This window comes from Cololabis saira, chromosome 7 (genome assembly GCF_033807715.1).
Source record: "Cololabis saira isolate AMF1-May2022 chromosome 7, fColSai1.1, whole genome shotgun sequence".
Classification (NCBI taxonomy): Eukaryota; Metazoa; Chordata; class Actinopteri; order Beloniformes; family Belonidae; genus Cololabis; species Cololabis saira.
The window spans coordinates 22518434-22536857 of NC_084593.1; the positions used below are offsets into that span (position 1 = coordinate 22518434).

Sequence of the window (18424 nt, forward strand, 5' to 3'; positions counted from 1 at the left end):
TGTCTCTTTCTTATCCCCCCGTCCCTAACTCTTTATAACTATCTCTGTCTCTTTGGGGGTCAGCTGATGTGATCTCATCGATGAGCACCAGACTCCAGTGCATCTTCAAGCTGATTATGCACTTTTCTCTAGAATCTAATCCAGCTAATGATCCACGGATTTCATATTTATTATGCAGCGCAGTGTGATTTATCATTTCCCAGCACCCTGCATAAATAGTCATATTGGCTTGGAGTAAATGAGAGGAAGGCAAAGGCAGAGATAACGTTCTGGAAGCTGGGAGGGATAATATCCCCATATTTTAAAAAAGGCCCAAAGCCAGTGTTGCCGCCTCAGATTAATTATCTTGCTCTCTGAATGAATTTCCTTCAGAACTGCTAATTCAAGGTGGTTCATCTCATGCTTCACTTTTTCTGGTCTCACTACCCTCAAATACCTGTGTTACCAACATGTTAGATTGCTGGTTTCACACAGACCTCCAAGACGTTCTTCATACATGTAAAACTATGTACAAAAGAGCAAAAAATACTTAGGTGACTGGACGAAGCCTCTGTCACTAGAAGTGAAAGGCAAGAATCAACTACTCGGATGAAATAAGTGTAACGGAATGGAAGCAGACTGAATGTCGCAACACTGGCGCAAACCGATACCTTGGAGCCACTCAAGAGTGATTTTTTTTGTGAATGCAATCCTGCTAATCTCCTAAAAATCCAACTGTTTTGCAAATTAAATCAAAATAAATACCAAGTGTCAAAGGCCCAGAGAGGATTTTATCTACCCTTGTGGCTACGGTGTCTGCAGCAGTCACAGCTCTCCATCACTGTGTCTTGGTTCATCTTTTAGTTTTAAATAAAGAAACCTTTCCAATTGTGTCACCATTTCACAAAGAAAATGGAAACTCTAAACCAAAATTATAGAGAGTATAATGAAGTTCAATACAGAATGGTCACATGTCGTCCATTTGTCATGTGTAGCAGTGACGCTGTGACTTCAAGTACTGACGTAAATTAAAACCTGTATAAATCCAGTTTAAATGTCAGGATGTTTTTCTAGTATCTTGGATTCTGATTGATAGGTGTCTCAACTTCATATAAGTTAATCGAAGTGTTACTCGGATGAGTGTGTCCCGATACTGTCACTCATACATCCCTGCACTCTAGACTATGTCATGATTGTCATATTGTATAGTGATCTAGAGCCCCTTTTTTCTCTATTTGCGGGGTTTCAATTAAATTCGAAAGGCTCCATCTTATAGAAAGTGAGATAAGTGCAAACCTATTGTCACGCTGTTTAACCAAATAAATTAAATTAAATACATATGTCATATTTAGACATCTCAGCTGCGTATTGTGATCCTTTCTTTACCTTTCACATCCCACCTGCTTAGATGTGCCGTCCATCAACAAAGTTAAACTCTCTCTCTCTCTATATATATATATATATATATATATATATATATATATATATATATACACACACACACACACACTGGAGAAACACACAGTGTTTACTGATGGATTTGATAGTGTTTGCTTTCAATTGGGCTGCATGTTACTTGACCCCATTGATTGTTTCAAGAAGATTCAGAGCGAACACACTCAATGCCAACCTTCTCCTTCAGCACACATTCTTGCCTTGCTTCTCATTCATAAACCATCACACTCATACACGCAGCATACAAACACATATTTCACAGGTCATGAAACTCCTATTTACTTTACCGAGCCTCATTATTACCACACACTGTTCCGAAGTGACTAAAATGGGAATTTCTGTTGTCTCAGCAAGTATGCGCCGCTCTGTGTGTTTATTCATACAGCGGAGCGATTGTAATGCAATAAAGGGCTGTCCAGGAAATACGACATGTCACAGAGCTGCTGGAGAGATTTTCCCTGCAGAGGCAGCAGCAGAGTTTATTGTGATGGAAAGTTTGAGGTCTGCTCGTGAGGATCAGTGCTTGGGGCAGCATGATGCGTGAATGGGAAACTATCACTATTCAATTCAATTCAGTTTATTTGGGAAGGGACAGTGTACATTCATATACATTTAGAATTAAAAATGCAAATGCACCCAATTTTAGCTACAGAGCTAGTTTCCATTGGCAGTCCCCCGGCTAAAAATATAAAAGAAAGACAAGTTAAACAACAAGTTAGAACAAATACAAATATAGCGTGCAAAAAGTTTCTGTTCTTGTTATTTTGCTTCTATTTAAGATAGAAGGAACCGGAGAACAACCTGACACATCAATCTTACTAACACGATCTTAGACATTTACATGTTACTATTACTATGACCTCTGTACAAGAAGTTTCATGGTTTGAGTCTTGTTCTGGACTTTTCTGTACACATTTAGTTGTTTGGTGATTCAAAAGTGAATGTATTAAGTGAGTGTGTTTGGTTGCTTGTCTCATTTATCTCCATGTAGACTTGATTGACCTCTCTTGAACAGGACATGGCAGATATAGAGAATTATAGAGGTTGGACAGACTTCAAAGATGTTGTGCATACTAAAGGTTTAGAGTTTTTTTGACAATTATTTGCAATTGGTAGTCTATAGCCGTAGTTGCTGTAGAGTGAAATGGGCAAAATATACCCAGTGGTGCAAAACGTCTTTGCTGTTAAATGTCTATTTTTGTTTGATTCTCTCCCCTGACATTCTTCCAGGGGAATCTGATGCCCTGCATGTTCCTTGCAGCCCCTTCCCCTCTCCTTCTATTCAGCTCTACAGCTCTAAGCCTGTGCAGAGATTAGGCTGCAGGAAGATGTAAAAAAAATGAAATCTTTTGAATGCAGCCTTCTGTGATATTGCAAACTCCTGCAGCCCTTACGCCTACACAGTCTCTTTTACAATTTTTTATTTTTTTTACATACACATGCACACGCTTGACTGATTATGCACACAGGAAAAGGCCCCCCGTCCTCTCCCTGTGCATCATAGACAGAGCTACTTCAGCTCAGCACCACTTCTAATTAATTGGAAAAGATCCAGACAGGGTTTCGCCGTAATTCCACATCACGCAGTGATTTTGATTCACAGTATAAGAAGCCAAACATCACTGCACTGCTGTATTTCTTTGTCACCTGCCATCATTTCTGCTGTGAAAAATAAGAGGTCATAGCTACCAAGTGGAGGTCCGGGCCAGATATGCAAAGTGTTTGGCACTCATTCTTCTGTTTTATTCGAGGAATATAGCTGAAGGACACAGATAGGGTGAAAGAAGGGAAGGAAAGAGTAAAAGAGGAAGGAAATGAATGTAAAATGAGTGTAATGCACACTTAAAGAAAAACCAAAGCAGATCTAGATTGCAGAAGGAGCTAATGATGGGCCCGACTAAAACACCCAGATTAGATTTACTCCCTGTAACAGTATAATCCAGGCGGTAGACGAGCCCTTCGAGGCATTGTGTCATGGCCGGGCAGAGAAGAGCCATGTTCAGAGATCCTCTCTAATGAGCTCACCCATATCGAAGAGGAAAGTAGGGTGACATTAATTCTTAATGGGAGCATTAAAAGATTAGTTAATGGAGAATAGTGAGCATTTGTGATTAACCGGCCAAATTAATAGCAAGTGTCGCATAAAACATTGCCGAACTCTGAGGCCTCTGCTTGCAATGCACGGCCTTTGAGCTGCAGTCAGAAGAGGGAGAAAATCCTCCACAAAAGCATATTTCAAATCATTTAGCAGTGTTAGACTCAGAACGCTTGCATCGCGCCACTTGCCGACGCCTGCAGACGTTTCCAGTAGGCGGGGCTTTCAAGCTGCGCTGCAGAACTGGAGGAAAAATAGTGTATATACATACAGTATATCTATATATATATATATATATATATAGCGTGCACATCTTCGGTTTCCCCTTTCACCATGGGTCGCACTTTGGGAAGCCTTCTTTATATTTCAGCAGTGCATTAGCTGAGTAAGCGCAGGGCCCGATGCCGTCTGGGTGCAGAAAAGTGCTGTGAACCCGGCAACTCTGCAGGGAATTTCAATGCTTGCTTTCTGCATTATTTCCGTGTAAAAAAGAGTGAATTTGATGCTCTCCTTAACAAGGTTGGTGAACAGGATGGACACCAACCATCGGCGAGCCATTGGTCCTGGTCAACGCTGCGGTGAGCACCGCTGACACACCGGGTAGTAGTGAATTTGGTCATATCCTTTAAACTGTGTTTTGTAATTAATACACACTGTTTTAATGATGTTACGTTGGATCGATGTAGCAAAATAAAATTGTTCAGACCATACAGCTCCTCAACCATCTTATTAGCTCACGTTTTTCACATGAGCAGATTTCCGGTAAAAACGGCGGTCAAATCAGCAAAAATGTCAGTTTGCTAGATGAAATAGATAAATTCCTGATAAAATAAGTTTGTTAGTGGACAGCTATGCTCATGTATGCATGTGAATGAGTGTAAGTTTGTGTGTACACAAAAGTACAATGTGCTTTGGGAATGCCGGTCTGTGATTGGACGCTGCCTCGGACTTGACGCTGCTCATTTGCATAAAGTTGAGATTCTCTCAACTTCAAATTGACGCTCTCAACACGTCCCGTGACGTTTTCGATGTGAATGCGCGGTTACATTCAGCCGGTAATCCATTTGTGCGTCCTGTACGGCATCACAAGTTCAGCCGGCCTGTTCAAGCTTTGTCTCAAAGAGCAACATCTTATTTCTTTCGTGGGTGGCTTCAGCACATCCTTTATTTCTGTGTATTCCGTAAATCTATATAGGTCGGTGTTGATTGTGTTCTGGGGTTGTACATTTAAGTGTTGTGAGTACATCTAAGTCATCTGCAATTGTTCTGTTTGTTTTTGCCTTTCATAGAAAAATGTATATAGTATAGAATAAATGTTTTCACAACATGAAATATCCTTGTTATTTCCACTTTTTCAAAGCTGAAGATGCTGTTCTTCTGGGCTTTTTGGCCCTAAAGAACTGCATCTCTCACATGTAAAGCTTTTTCTTTTCAAGTTAGAATTTCCAACAGCAGAAAGCCACCAATATGATCTGGTGTTTGATTAATGAGCCTTTGATATTGTGTACAGCTTTTAACCTCGCACTGTTTCAGTCTGCATGCTAACACCCTCTCCTTCTTTAAAGGACAAGCAGGATTTATGGATTAACCTCTCTCTTTGCTTTTTTTTATCTCATGCCATGCGTGAAAATCAGTATTTGTTGTTTTGAGTGTTCAGAATATGATTAATGTCACCATGTGCCCTGCAAAAGAAATAGCTTAAGACCGAAAAGATAAATGTTCAGTTGCTTGCTAGTCTGCAGTGTTTGTTTTGCTGGTCCTAAATCACCAGTAACACATACCGTACACCAAACATTCATAGTTCTCCAGGAACTTAAAGGGGACCTATTATGAGAAACACGTTTTCTCTTGCTTTAACATATATAAAGTGGTCTCCCCTAAGCCTGCCAACTCAGAGAAGAAGGAAAGCAAATTCTGCAGTGTCTGTACAGCCGCCCGGATGACCTATCCAGTGTGATGTGGCTTCTACGAGCCGTTCAGATTCTGCTCCCTTTCATTACGTAACGAAAATGCGATTTACATAGTTTGGCCTCCGATACGTGAAACCACGCCCACAACTAACTCCGCCGGCCGGAGCTTCCGCCATTTTTTCGTAGCGTTGTATCGCGTCATTCAGGCAGCCAATCAGCACAGTGCCTCATTATCATAGCCCCGCCCACTCAGAATCCCGCATAGATAATGAGGTTAGAGAATGGGAAGATAAAGACATGGCTCAGAGGCTGAATTTCTAATTTATTTAGGAAAAACAATCAGAAGCTTGTTTTTAAGACATTCAAGGCCTGTTTAAAATAGGTATTAGATGCCATAATAGGTCCTCTTTAAATACAGGTTGGCAAGTTTGCTGTCATGTGTGTCACTACTATTGTTTGTGAATCAAAATGTGTGTTTCTGTATAAATTAACAGTGAAGTTAGTTTAATATTTTTTGTTAAGACATGGGGTGGTAAACACTTGCTGTTTTAAATCTCACAGTAGGAAAATGTATTAATTGCACCAAGTTGACTCAGTCAAGACGATGCAGCTGGAGACTAAACAGGTGAAGAAATTGCCATTATCTGCAGGCACACTTATTTTCTCTTGTCTGTGATTAAAACGTTATCTTTTCCCGTGTCTGAACTGGAGAATCCCATTTAGAGACATACAGAAGCTGCCATGAGGCAGGACACCTATCCTCCACTCAGCCATCTTCACTCCATGGGAAACTCTCGATTCCTCTCCACGATCTCTTGTTAGGCCCAAAAATCAATCCCCCCATGGAGTAGCAGCCCATTTGTCCTTGGCTTTGACAGAGGCTTGGGTCAATAAAGGCACTGCATTGCTACTCCCTCCCAGCTTGTGCTTGGCCCAGCAATTCCCTGACTGGACCTTGTGATAGATGGCACCGAAATGTGAATGGAATCGCTGGAGCGAGTCAGAGCCACACTGGGCAGCATTGCATTTAAAACTTGGGTCATTATTTATTTTACTTTTTTCCCCAGTCTAAAAGCCGACCGTGATCTTCCCCTGTTGGCATATCAGTTTAAGATAAATAGTACAATTGAAATTTTTCTTTTTATACTCTCCAGTTGCCATAAAAATACTGCATGTTGCCATTTTATGTTACTGAGAACCAGTGTTGGGTATCTGGTGTACATCCCTCTGTGTGTTTAATGACATGTGAGGTCATTTGCAAGGTTACATAAGCTGTAAATGTAATGGCAAACAAATGGAAAACTTTGAAGTGTAACACAGGACTTTCAACACTTAACATTTAGGGTTATTTAGTAACATATATCCAACGTAACATTCATAACTATAATTTCATCACTGTAGCATAACATGAACATAATTAGTAGTGCTGAACAAACACTATCTATCAGGTTCACAAGGACTGTTTGCTGTTCATATCACTAGATGTCACCACATACTACACACCAGGTCTTAAAGTAAATTTGATCAAAGGATGGAAATGTTTGATAATCAATTTACCTTTGAATATATTCTCCACTTACATAGAATATGCAAATATACTGGCAGGAACCAATACTTATAGAACACCACATGGCCCTAAACCCAGCCACTGGCCGGTTTTGTCATCCTGTCAATTCGTCCAAAGCCCAGATAAAAGGGGTGGTTGGGCAAGTACGGGCATCGCTCGTAGTACGAGCTGTGCCAAATAAATATGTGGAAGACAATGATCACTTGGGACGACCCCTAAAATGGGAAAGACCTTGGTATTTAATAGTTAGAGAAACAATTTAGCTGGGATTCAATTATATTTAGATCCTACATTTATCCTCTTTTGAGCAATGCAGGTTTTGTGTCTTTAAATATCTTTCTGTTTTAATCATACTGAACAAAAAGTGGTTCTCAGCGAAAAGGGGGATTATGCTGACAGGTCTATTTCTTTCCTCTACCACTTAACGTAAAATATGATCAGGAGCTTCAAGTAAATTAGCTCTTGCTGTTTTATCGCTGGGATTCTTTGAACTTTTGCAAACAGGTCTGTTTCCATCAGTTCAGAGTAGGAACCATGAGTTTTAGGGACACATCAGTTTTAGGTTCTGCACTACGGCTACTGAATCTTTACCCCTGGTGTGGCTCTGAGCTTTTTTAATATTTGTCCCCACAAGTCGCCGTGGATCTCATGGACATTGTGGAGAAGAGTTTGCCTCAAACAACAACAGGCAATTTAATTTTGTTGGGGTTAATAAAACACAGCTTAGCTCAGCGAAAAGAAACGTAATTAACAAAAATCCTTTAATTTATTTAGTTGTCCTTTGGATGAACCGGTGATTTACTAATTAACCTGCTGCAGCTCACTTTCCTCACTCACGGTAATGAGCCCACTGGTGCACGCCATCACCCTGACCCTATCATTAAGTGACATGAATAAATGTTTGTATTAACATTATTATTATCTTTTACATATCGTGCAATATAGTGTCATGCAACAATTATGTATATATATTCACCTCTCTATTAATGTTTTCCTGAATTGCTCATTTGAAAAGACAACAGCTCAGTAAACAAGCGGCCTAAAGCTCACAGATACAAGCAGAAACACACACAACACCCCCTCCCTCACACACCAATCCTGCCCTTTGTGGACTTCCCTGCACTCTCCCCCAATTATGTAAAAATAAAGCTTAAAAAAACTCCACTGATTAAATATGGCGACCAATGTGAGATCACATTGTGCGTGGTGTGCCATTTAAATATGAAACCAGACTGGGACAAGCTCCCCTGTACATAATGCAGAAACCGTTTGTCCGTGTCACTTCCTTTTCTTTACGTCATGTGACTCGTGGTCTTAGCTGCTTCCTCTTTTGCTTCATATCAATACCGACACTATTTATGCTTTCCACTACATGCCGAGCGGAGATTTGTGTGAAGAGCGACTTTGTTGACGACTTTATGAAGTTTTGAACATGTCCTCAGTCATGGATGGAGACCTGCTGTCTTTGTCATCTTCTTCAGTGTTATCATCCTCATCAGCAGCAACAGGACCACAGAAAGAACCATCACCTGAAAGTGCCAGCGACCTTCCTCAGACCCAGCAGGAATACAAGTCCACTGAAGAATCATGGTTTGTAAAAAAAATAAAATACTACTGTTATGTTTTTGCGACTGAGCTATTTCTGAACCAAAACAGGAACACAGGTAAGCACACAGGTAAGTGTGTTCTCTGACGGTCTGCCCACTAGAACATTAAACCGTACACAATACTTTTTATTTTAGCTTTCCCATATATGGTTTGTGGATAATGAAAAAAATCTCTGATAGAAAACAAAATCATTTTAAAGTACACTTTTCTAAAACATTATTTAAGAAACTGCTTTGTACGGGTAGAGATGCTCACAGATATTTCTGATAAGGTGAGGGGAGAGAGGAACTGTGGAGTTTCCCCTGAGGTCATAAACATGATGGCATGAACTCATAGAACTCACAAGATGGATTCATTATACTGTAAAAAGTGCTAATAAAAAAACATCTATCACATAATGTCCAATTTTCAACCCAAAATAAAATTTTTATTTTATGTTAACGGACATCATGTGAACACTTGGTGGAGGCTGTGTCCACAATACTGACTCAAACTATTAGTCTGTCTTAAAATAACTATTCTGAGGGAGTGAAACTTCAGTGGTGTCATCGTAAGGGTATTCAGGTGTGTCGGTTAGATTGTTACACATATAAACATGTCCAGAGTGACAGATGTCAGGGTTGCTACCAGAGGAAAAGATAGCATCTCTCTCCCTAATATATGCCAAGACAGTGAATTTACTGCATAGCTGAAAAAAGCTGTGACTTTTTTTTTTGTTTTTTTTCAATAGATTTTAAAGTTTTGCAAAACTGGTTCAAACAGTGTATATTGGCTGTCAGAAAATCGAAAATGCTAAAAAAGAAACATCTCTGGATCATGGAGTTCTGCAAAGGGTGGTCCCAGCAGAACAAGTGGATACACAGAACTGAATAGCCAGGAATTGGTATTGGACACAGGTGGCTTAGCTTCTTCTTTTTTTTCCCACATGAAATTAGATCCTATTTCATTTAGTTTTGTTCCTTTTTCAATTTGCTATACGTCTTCATCCTACATTTCCCAATCTGTAATCTAGTCAATTATGGATGATTCACCCATTACTGGCATCAGATCGCTGTCACTGAAGCCCTTTCTCGTATCGTTGAATGCAGGGGAGTTATGAGTCAGGGTGCTTCTTCAGAGAACGTTGAACTTTTACTAAACATCCCCAATGTAAAATTGTTTTTGATTGTGTTAGAAAGTCAAATAGATTTCACAGAAACTGCAAAGGAGATGCGTTGAAAAAGTATTACACTCTCTGAAAAATACCAGCCTCTTCAGAAGTAAAGAAAATACCATCGTCATCGTGAGCTTAAAGGAAATTATACTTCAGCTTTTTAGGATGTGTGCCAAAGGCTACAAGGAGAAAAATAGATATGATACTTCTCGAACTTAAGTTTGAAACTGGAAAGCAAAACTTTGCTAGAGATGACGTGATCTAAATATGGGGGAAAAAAAGGAAAGTTCACAGGTACATGAGGAAATACTATGCTTGGCTTTTAAAAAAGAGGGGGGACGGTAAAATAATTGTTTCTGCGTGTCTAGTTAATCAGAAAACTATAAAACTATATCCATCTATTGCTGTTTTCCTGTTCCTCTGATCTGCCAGTACTCACAGATCCTAAATTCAAATAAAGCCAACACCGCAGGACCGTTGTGGAATTATGTGGATGAATCCAGCTGGAGCTTGAACATTTTCTCCATTTTAGAAAAAGATCTGTAGAATGAGAAACACATCACAACATTCATGCATCGACACAAATAAGTATTACATTTAAAGCAGCGCACAGGACCTTTTGCAGTTTTTTGCTCAATGGGTCCCCCTGTAGGCCTGGAGGTTAAGTCACTTTTACAACACTGTGTGACTTACTTTCTTTCGTCTCTTAATTGTCTCTTCCATCATGTCAACTGTAGCTCTGTGAGCTAGTTTCATCTTGCTGAAGTAAGACATAGTTTCATTAAATAATATTCAGTTGTCGCAAGAGACTACTGGGATGGGGGTCCAAAGTTTATTTGGTTAGCTTTTATTGATAATAGGAACAGGAGAGTGCGAGAGATAGACATTTTAACATGGTTAACGGTATTTTGTGCTGTTTTAAAGCCAAACGCTCATTAGCTTAGACATGAAAACCTGAGTAATTAGTTAACCAGCTACTATGATCAGACAGTACCTCCTCCAGTTAACATCTGAAAATTATGTCTATCTACGATGACAATCCATGAAATGATATTCAGAAATGATATATGTAGCAGGTTATTGTTACTAATGTTTTTTTTTGGCACAATTCTGCATGTATAAAAAGCAATACGCGCCCCGGACAGCTCAGCGTGTTGAGCGGGCGCACCATGAACAGAGGCTATTGCCCTCCTGCTGCCATATGTAGGTAACAACGGACAAAGTATTCGATCATGTGACCCATTGGTTTCTGAACCCCGCTTTTCTTCGTATGGGGTGCCGCCATGTTGCTCGGCAAGCTGACAGGAACACAATCAAAGTTAGCTTTGCTCCTGGCTCATTTAACCGAACGCTGCCGAAATATCTGCAGAGCTGCCGTCAGACATTTACACCGTTTAACACGTCAACTCGACAGTAAAATCAAAAATGACCGTCGCGTTTAGCCGGTGCTGGATTCGTGCAATTAGGTGGCTACTTTGTGAAGGTAGCATGATGATTATGGATGATGAAGGGGTAACAGCTAGCCAGTGTCTGACATATTAGAAATAGATGTATTGCTTGATGTAAACTCTCCTGGCGTATTAAAAAATTCACCCTCCTCAAAGTTGTTATGCATGTAAAATCGAACGATTGAGACCAAAACGTTTTTTGAGCTAGGCTGTCAACATGTTTATTTCTGCTCGGAGCAGATTTACCCTATTTTAGCAGCCAGCTTTTATCAGTCAGTTTAAGATATGCAACGAATATTGGTTCCTCGTGAGCCTCAGTGCAGAAGTGAGATCGTTGGCTGTTGCTGCAGGCGGCCCAGGTTCGATTCTGTGGTTCTGGTGTCTTCCCCCCTCTCTCTACCCAAGTTTCCTGTTTAGCCACTTTCAAAATAAAGGCCAATAGGGCCACAAAAATTTTACAAAAAATAAAAGAGAGCAAAAAAGCGTCATAGTGACATCAATGGGTTTATTTTATGCTAAAATATTTATTAATATTTCACTTTAAATATTAATTATTTTCGGGCAAACTTGTCCAGCTCTTATGGTCTCCTATCCCTAAAAGTAAAAAAGCCTCCTTACACTTCTAATAAGTCACACATCAACGATGATGGTCAACATTGGTTATATCATGAACATCATGGCAGATGTCAAGGAAAACTCAAGAAAGTATTGACATATTTTCAATTCTTCTTTAATTCTTGCCGGGGACGCTGTGGGTGCTGAGTTTACTTCGTCATGTCCTCAGCACCCACACCCTGGGTGGGGTTACAAAGGGCCTTTCTCTATGGAGTTTGCATGTTCTCCCCGTGTTCCCTTGGGTAGCTAATGTGAGCTACCCTCACAAAAACATGCAGCAGTCCTAGGCTTTACATGCCCCCTCTGGCCAACCGGGGCGCCAGATGGGGTGGGGAGGATCTGGCCGGAATAACGTGATCCTTCCACGCGCTACGTCCGGCCAGAGAAGCCCCACCCTGTCTGGTGAAAAGATGCGGCCTGCTCACTCCTCAAGTAAGGAGGAGCACTGGGTGATAAAATGGGGAAAAAAATTGGGATACAAATATATTTAAAAAAAAAGAATAAGCAAGGAAGAGAAATGAGAGGGTGCCGAGCAAGAGACTGAGGAAGAATACGTCTCAGACAGCGTCGTAAAAGTGACTTACTCTCCATGCCTGTGAGAGGAGCCTCTGAGCTAATAATCAAAAAAGTGTATTTTGTGTTGCTTTAATAGATTTGATAGATAGTTGATAAGACAGCATGCTGCAACAGTTTTAACTTTAGCTTTATGCTATCAATCTGTCATCTGTACCCCTTTATTTCAGTTCAGGGCTGAGGGGTCTGCTGGAGCCTGTCCCAGTAGACCCGGGACAGCTCTCCAGTCCAACACAAGGCCACATACACAGAAAAAAAACACACACTCACACAAGTAATTTGGAATCACCAGGTAACCTGACATATATGTTTTGGCTCTGTGAGAGGAAACTTGAATAACCAGAAAAAACCCACACAAGCTTAGGGGAGAACAAACAACATTCACTTGGAAAGAGGCAAAGGTGCTAAACACTATGCCACTGTGCTATATCCCTGTAATTGTATATAATTAGAATTATATACAATAAATTCTCATATTTGCCTGCATACACATACATACATACACTCACTACTCTATTATGTATACTGCGCGTACCTAATAAAGTGTATATTAGGGATGTTTAGTAAGCAATAAATCATGTAACTCACTCAAATATGCTCCTTATGACATATTTTGTTGCTAAATATACCTGCTTTCATGTTCCTGTATGCATTTCCATCCCCTGACGGTGTTTCTCTCTGAAATTGTGTAACAGGTTTTCAGAATAGCAGGACAGTGTACCTAAGTGGATAAAAGCATGTATTTGTGGAGGAGTTTAGCCTTAAGAGGGATGAGAGGTGATTGTATATTGTAACTTTTTGTAGTAGTAAGCTCAGTGAGGTTACAGTGGTCCGACAGAGTGTGTGTGTGTGTGTGTGTGTGTGTGTGTGTGTGTGTGTGTGTGTGTGTGTGTGTGTGTGTGTGTGTGTGTGTGTGTGTGTGTGTGTGTGTGTGTGTGTGTGTGTGTGTGTGTGTGTGTGTGTGTGTGTGTGTGTAGAAGCCCAGGGCTTCATGCAGAGCTGTGTGAGCAGATCCCCTCAGGGTGTCTCCCCACTGCTTCCTTGTCAGCTTTTACTTTTAAAACCAGGCCTCACAAGCAAACTGGTGGAAGTGGAAGCTAGTTTTACTAATTAATCTGTACAAATAGTTTTTTTTCTTTCCTCAACAATCAACACTTTCCAAGGATCATCACCCACACTGTTTCCACAGGCTACTGACTGTAAACTGAGACTTTAATTGGCCAGGGGAGCAGAAATACATTCCAGTATGCATGCATGTGTATGTCTGAGTGTCTTGATGCATAATGTGGCTGTGGCTGTGGATGTGTGTGTGCGTGTGCGTGGGTGTGCATAATAGCTGTTATTCGATTCTCTGTAAGTGCACTCTATGCGAGTGGGTGTTCAAAAGTACCCTGACTTTCATTTGTGCATGCATGTGTTTGCTTAATAATAGAAATACTGTTCAAATGTTCTTCATCATGACTTTATTTATGGCGCCCAGCTTCCTCACTCTGCGTGCTGGTGTGTGTTCAGGACAGGAGACATGAGCCCCATGGGTGACAGACTGCTGTCCAACGACGAGCAGATCACTCTGATCACTGAGAGTTTGACAGTCACCTCCACTGACCAGGAAAAACTGCTGCTGCTCAACAGGAACACTGAGCTCCGCAGAGTCAACAAAGAGGTAAACAACTTTTAAACCAGAAGATATTCTCCTAAGGTTCACATTTTATTACCGTTGCTGGCGATTACATTTAGTTCTTTCTGAAAACCTGAGGAAGGACGTGGGTGTTCTGTGAAAAGTACTGCAAAGCTGTGAAAAATGAAATATAAGTTACATTTTTCACACTTATGCAACCTTTGACAAGTGATTTTAATAAAAAGTCGCTTAATAACTCCAAGTGAAATGCATTTAGAGACCTAGAAAAGTACAGAGTGTAATATGAAGCGCCTCGGGTCAGGTTTTAATGTTGTTGTGGGGACAGACTGAGAATGATGGCAGTAATGGTGAAATGAATGATACTATTGATTGCTGCTGTACAGGCCTTGGCAGTGATGGCTATTATCTGATGATGATGATTATAATGATGGTGGTGGTGATGTGTCACAGCTGATGAAGCTGAATGACGACTGGGACCAGGTGTACCGCAGCGCCACGCTGGGTCTGCAGCACAGACTGGAGTCTCTGGAGCTGGAGAACAGTGCCATCAAACAGCTGAACAACCGACTGCTCCTCAGAGCTGAGCATCAACAAGTAAACACAACAAAAGCACCCACACCACCACAAGCGCAGTGCATTGACCTACAGTGTACTCTAGATGTGGGACGAGATAAAGCACATGGGGGAATTCCTACAGCAGCTGTTCTAAATAGCAGAATTTGTGGTTTAAATGTGCTGCATTTCAAATTGCAGAGTGCAAAGGAGTATTATGAGCAGGCACTGATGACAGAGCTGAAGAAGAACCAGGAGCTGCAACAATATATCAGGTTACTGGAGAACAAAATGCACCAGTCAGAGAGAGACTGCACAGCCGCCAAACAGGTATTACTCTTGCCAAAGGGTCTGTGCACCTGATCCTGTGTCATTTTAGTTTCAGTCAGTATACTTTCTTGGTGTCATGAATATTATTGCTCATTAAATGGTCTTATGTTTTCGCTAAAGGGCAGCTTTAGTGCTGGGATTGGAAGTCATGGCTCACGTCTCACCGGTAATCCCCCCAGAGGACCCGACCTATCATGCAGCCATGTCTCTGGGTACAACATCCCTTCCTCCTTTCCTCCAGTTTCTCCCAACCCAGAAGCAGGATGGCAGGGGAAAAGCCAAAGCAGCACCCCACTGGGAGCACTGGGAAGCTCCCAGCAAGAAGTTCAAGACTTAAAAGAGCAGCTGGGTGCACTGAGATGTCAGGTGGGCCTCCCTCTTCAGTAAAGCGTGAAAAAAAAAGGTTTTACATATCTAACATGAAGACAGCAGAACCTATGCCAGGCCACTGTTGCCGGGGAAAGATTTAGTAAATGATGAAGCAGACTTCAATAGGAGGGAGGAGTGCACCACCTAGTGGTGGCCCTGTGCTGCTCGGAAATTTAAAAGAGTTACATCAAATCACAAGATGTGTCTTTAACACCTTGCTGCCATTTTGATGTCTTGTCTCTGCAGACTGAGATGTATGAAGCAGAATATCAGACAGAACACAACGACCACAAGCACACGTTGCAGGAAAATCGAAGGCTGAGGAAGAAGAGAGAGGAGACGCGCCAACAGGTGGCCTTACTGCAAGAACAGGTAGCGTTGATTTGTCTGCACATTTTGTCCACACAAAGGAACTGATTCAGACCACACACAAAAAAATGGATGTGAGGTCTGATTTAAATTACAGAACTATCCTCAAATGTTGTCACTTCTCCACTTCCTCCCTTAAGTACAATTCCTCGAGTTTGCAAGCTGCTCCGTTTGTTTTAGTTTTTTATCTGAAGTTTTTTGATTTGCACTCATTTTTCTGTCTGTTGTTCATACTTCCACAGCTCAAGATTTACGAGGACGACTTTAGAAGGGAGAGGTCTGACAAACAGATGCTCCAGCGACTGTTGCTGCAGAAATCGTCTCAAAGCAAGGAGCCGGTGCTTATCCACCGCTGCAATAACGAGCAGGCGCCGCTAGGGGGCGACAAGAGCACCCACAGTGGAGACAAAGGAAAGCAGCACCACCCACTCTGCCCCAAGCACCCGAACAGGGACAAAGACTTGGCCTGAGGCTTGGAGGGAGAGAAAATCGTGATCTAGCAAACAGATAATGGAGTTTATAAAATAGCAGATTAAGCCTGCTAAATTGAAAATCACTGAATGTGTAAGAAATCTGTAGTAAGTCAGAATGACTCATGGGAAAAGCTGTTGTGCAGACAACTCATCATCACTTTAATACTTTATTTAACACATCTAATATATCTATTTTTCTTACATCTCTGCGTAACATTTTTCAGATTGATATATCCTTTTTTAATAAAATTATGTTTTGTTTGACTTTCATAGTGAGTCATACAAACTAACCTGTGTCTGTCGTGTTTGTTTCCTTAAGTATTTAGCTACACATCCAACTTTCCTATAGACTGTGCTTGCAGTGACATAAAGACAGATAAGGACATGAATCCGTCAACATGAAAATCTACGAGGTATTAAAATAGGACACAATGATCATTTGAATAGTCTATTTGCAGATGACGTCATAATCCACCACGAAGCTTCTCTTCCCATATTGTTGGATGTCTTAGAAGATTTTAGCTATTATGCAGGATATAAATTGAATATTGCCAAGACACAATTACTGACATTTAATTATATTCCTTCAGAAGAAATCAAACACAGATATGACTTGAGATGGGACATGACGTCAATAAAATATTTAGGTGTGAATATTGTAAGAAATCAAAGTAAATTATATGAGGTAAATTATAGTCCAGTAAATCAAATCATTAGAAAAAATATTGAGAGATGGTCCACCTACCCTTTGGATTTCGGCAATAGGATCGACATAGTCAAGATGAACCTTTTACCAAGGTTGTTGTACCTATTCCAAGCATTACCAGTAGAGGTCGCACAGAGTCAGTTTATAACCTGGGACAAACTTATTTCTAGGTTTATTTGGCATGGAAAGAGACCTAGGATAAGATATACAACACTACAGCTACCTAAGCATAAAGGAGGAATGGTGCTTCCTAGTTTAAAGGAGTATTTTTATGCAGCCCAATTCCGAGCCCTGTTCTGTTTGTGTAATGATAATTATTTTGCAAGATGAAAGGAAATTGAGACATATCTTGAAGGTTATCGGATCCAATCAGTATTGGGCAAAAAGGGGATTCCTCCTTTCATCAAAGATAAAATAGACCCAATAACCTCTGAAACACTAGAATTCTGGTTTGATTTTGTTAGGAAATTTAAACTAAGGAAAGATCAGAAGGCACTCAGATGGATAACATTTGATACTCAATTCAAGCCTGGAGAAAATGATACCATATTTAAGTAGTGGACAACAAAAGGTATTACAGCAATAGGTACAGTAACTGAAAATAAGGAGTTACAGAGTTTCCAAACTTTAAAAAGACAAGTTCGGGCTTCAAAACAGGGATTTGTTTAGATTTATACAATTCAGAGATTACTACATCATGCACATATTTTTTGGAATAGTGAAAAAGTGACATTTTTCTGGAAAGATGTACATTTAGTTTTGACAAAAGTACTTGGGTATGAAATTCCATTAACATTAACGTACTGTCTTATACTTGTGTCACATTGCAACGGTAGTGCAGGCAGAGGATCGCTGGTTGGTTAAGACTGTCCTTACAGCTACTAGGAAAACCATCACTAGAAACTGGTATAAACCTGAATCGCCTACTCTAAAACAGTGGCTGAATATTAAGAAAGAAATATGGACGATGGAAAGACTGACCCATATCCTACGTTTGAGGGAAGGGCTATTTGAGAAGAGATGGCAAAAGTGGACATTTTATCTAGAGAAAGCATAAGGATGCAGACCTCCTTTTTTTCTCTCTTTTCTTTTTTTGGATATATTATTAATGTGCTAACCCACAAGTTTATGTCCATGTTTTTCTATTTTTTATTTTTATTTGTTTGTTTGTTGCACGGTGAATATACACATAATTTTTGTAATCTGGTAAAAAATGTGCAGTTGTAATAACCTGAAAATCCAATAAAGACAAAGTGACAAAAAAAAGAAAGACAGATAAGGAAGTAATAGTTGTTTCAAAGAAAACCTGCATATATATGTCCTGTGTCATTGTTAGATTTTCTGCACGTCTTTCCTGGTCAGGGTTCATCATCGTAAACCAAACCACTGGCATCTAACAGTGACCTGATCATCAGGGGTTTTCCACTGGGAATATTTTCTTTCTTACGTTGTTCCAGTTGAGTTATGTCTACAGTAACTCATTTATTGACTGATGTATGCATTTACAGAAATGACATCATGCAACAGCTGCAGACTGGCAAAGTAAATACAGGGAGACATCAGGGAGCAGCGTGACATTTTTT

General features: G+C 40.5%; 1 protein-coding gene across 2 annotated transcripts; it reads left to right on the forward strand.

Annotated features, from left to right (window-relative positions):
• Positions 1 to 8385: 8385 nt before the first annotated feature.
• Positions 8386 to 16425, forward strand: si:ch211-153b23.7 (uncharacterized). 2 transcript variants are annotated; one of them, XM_061726225.1, is made up of 7 exons: positions 8386 to 8596; positions 13916 to 14066; positions 14493 to 14636; positions 14796 to 14924; positions 15045 to 15290; positions 15540 to 15665; positions 15905 to 16425. In XM_061726225.1, exons 1-7 carry the CDS (start codon positions 8439 to 8441, stop codon positions 16130 to 16132), a joined length of 1182 nt encoding a protein of 393 aa, XP_061582209.1. In that variant the 5' UTR covers positions 8386 to 8438; the 3' UTR covers positions 16133 to 16425. The 2 variants fall into 2 exon arrangements, with proteins under 2 accessions (XP_061582209.1, XP_061582208.1); XM_061726224.1 differs by having other exon boundaries at positions 14493 to 14924.
• Positions 16426 to 18424: the final 1999 nt, after the last annotated feature.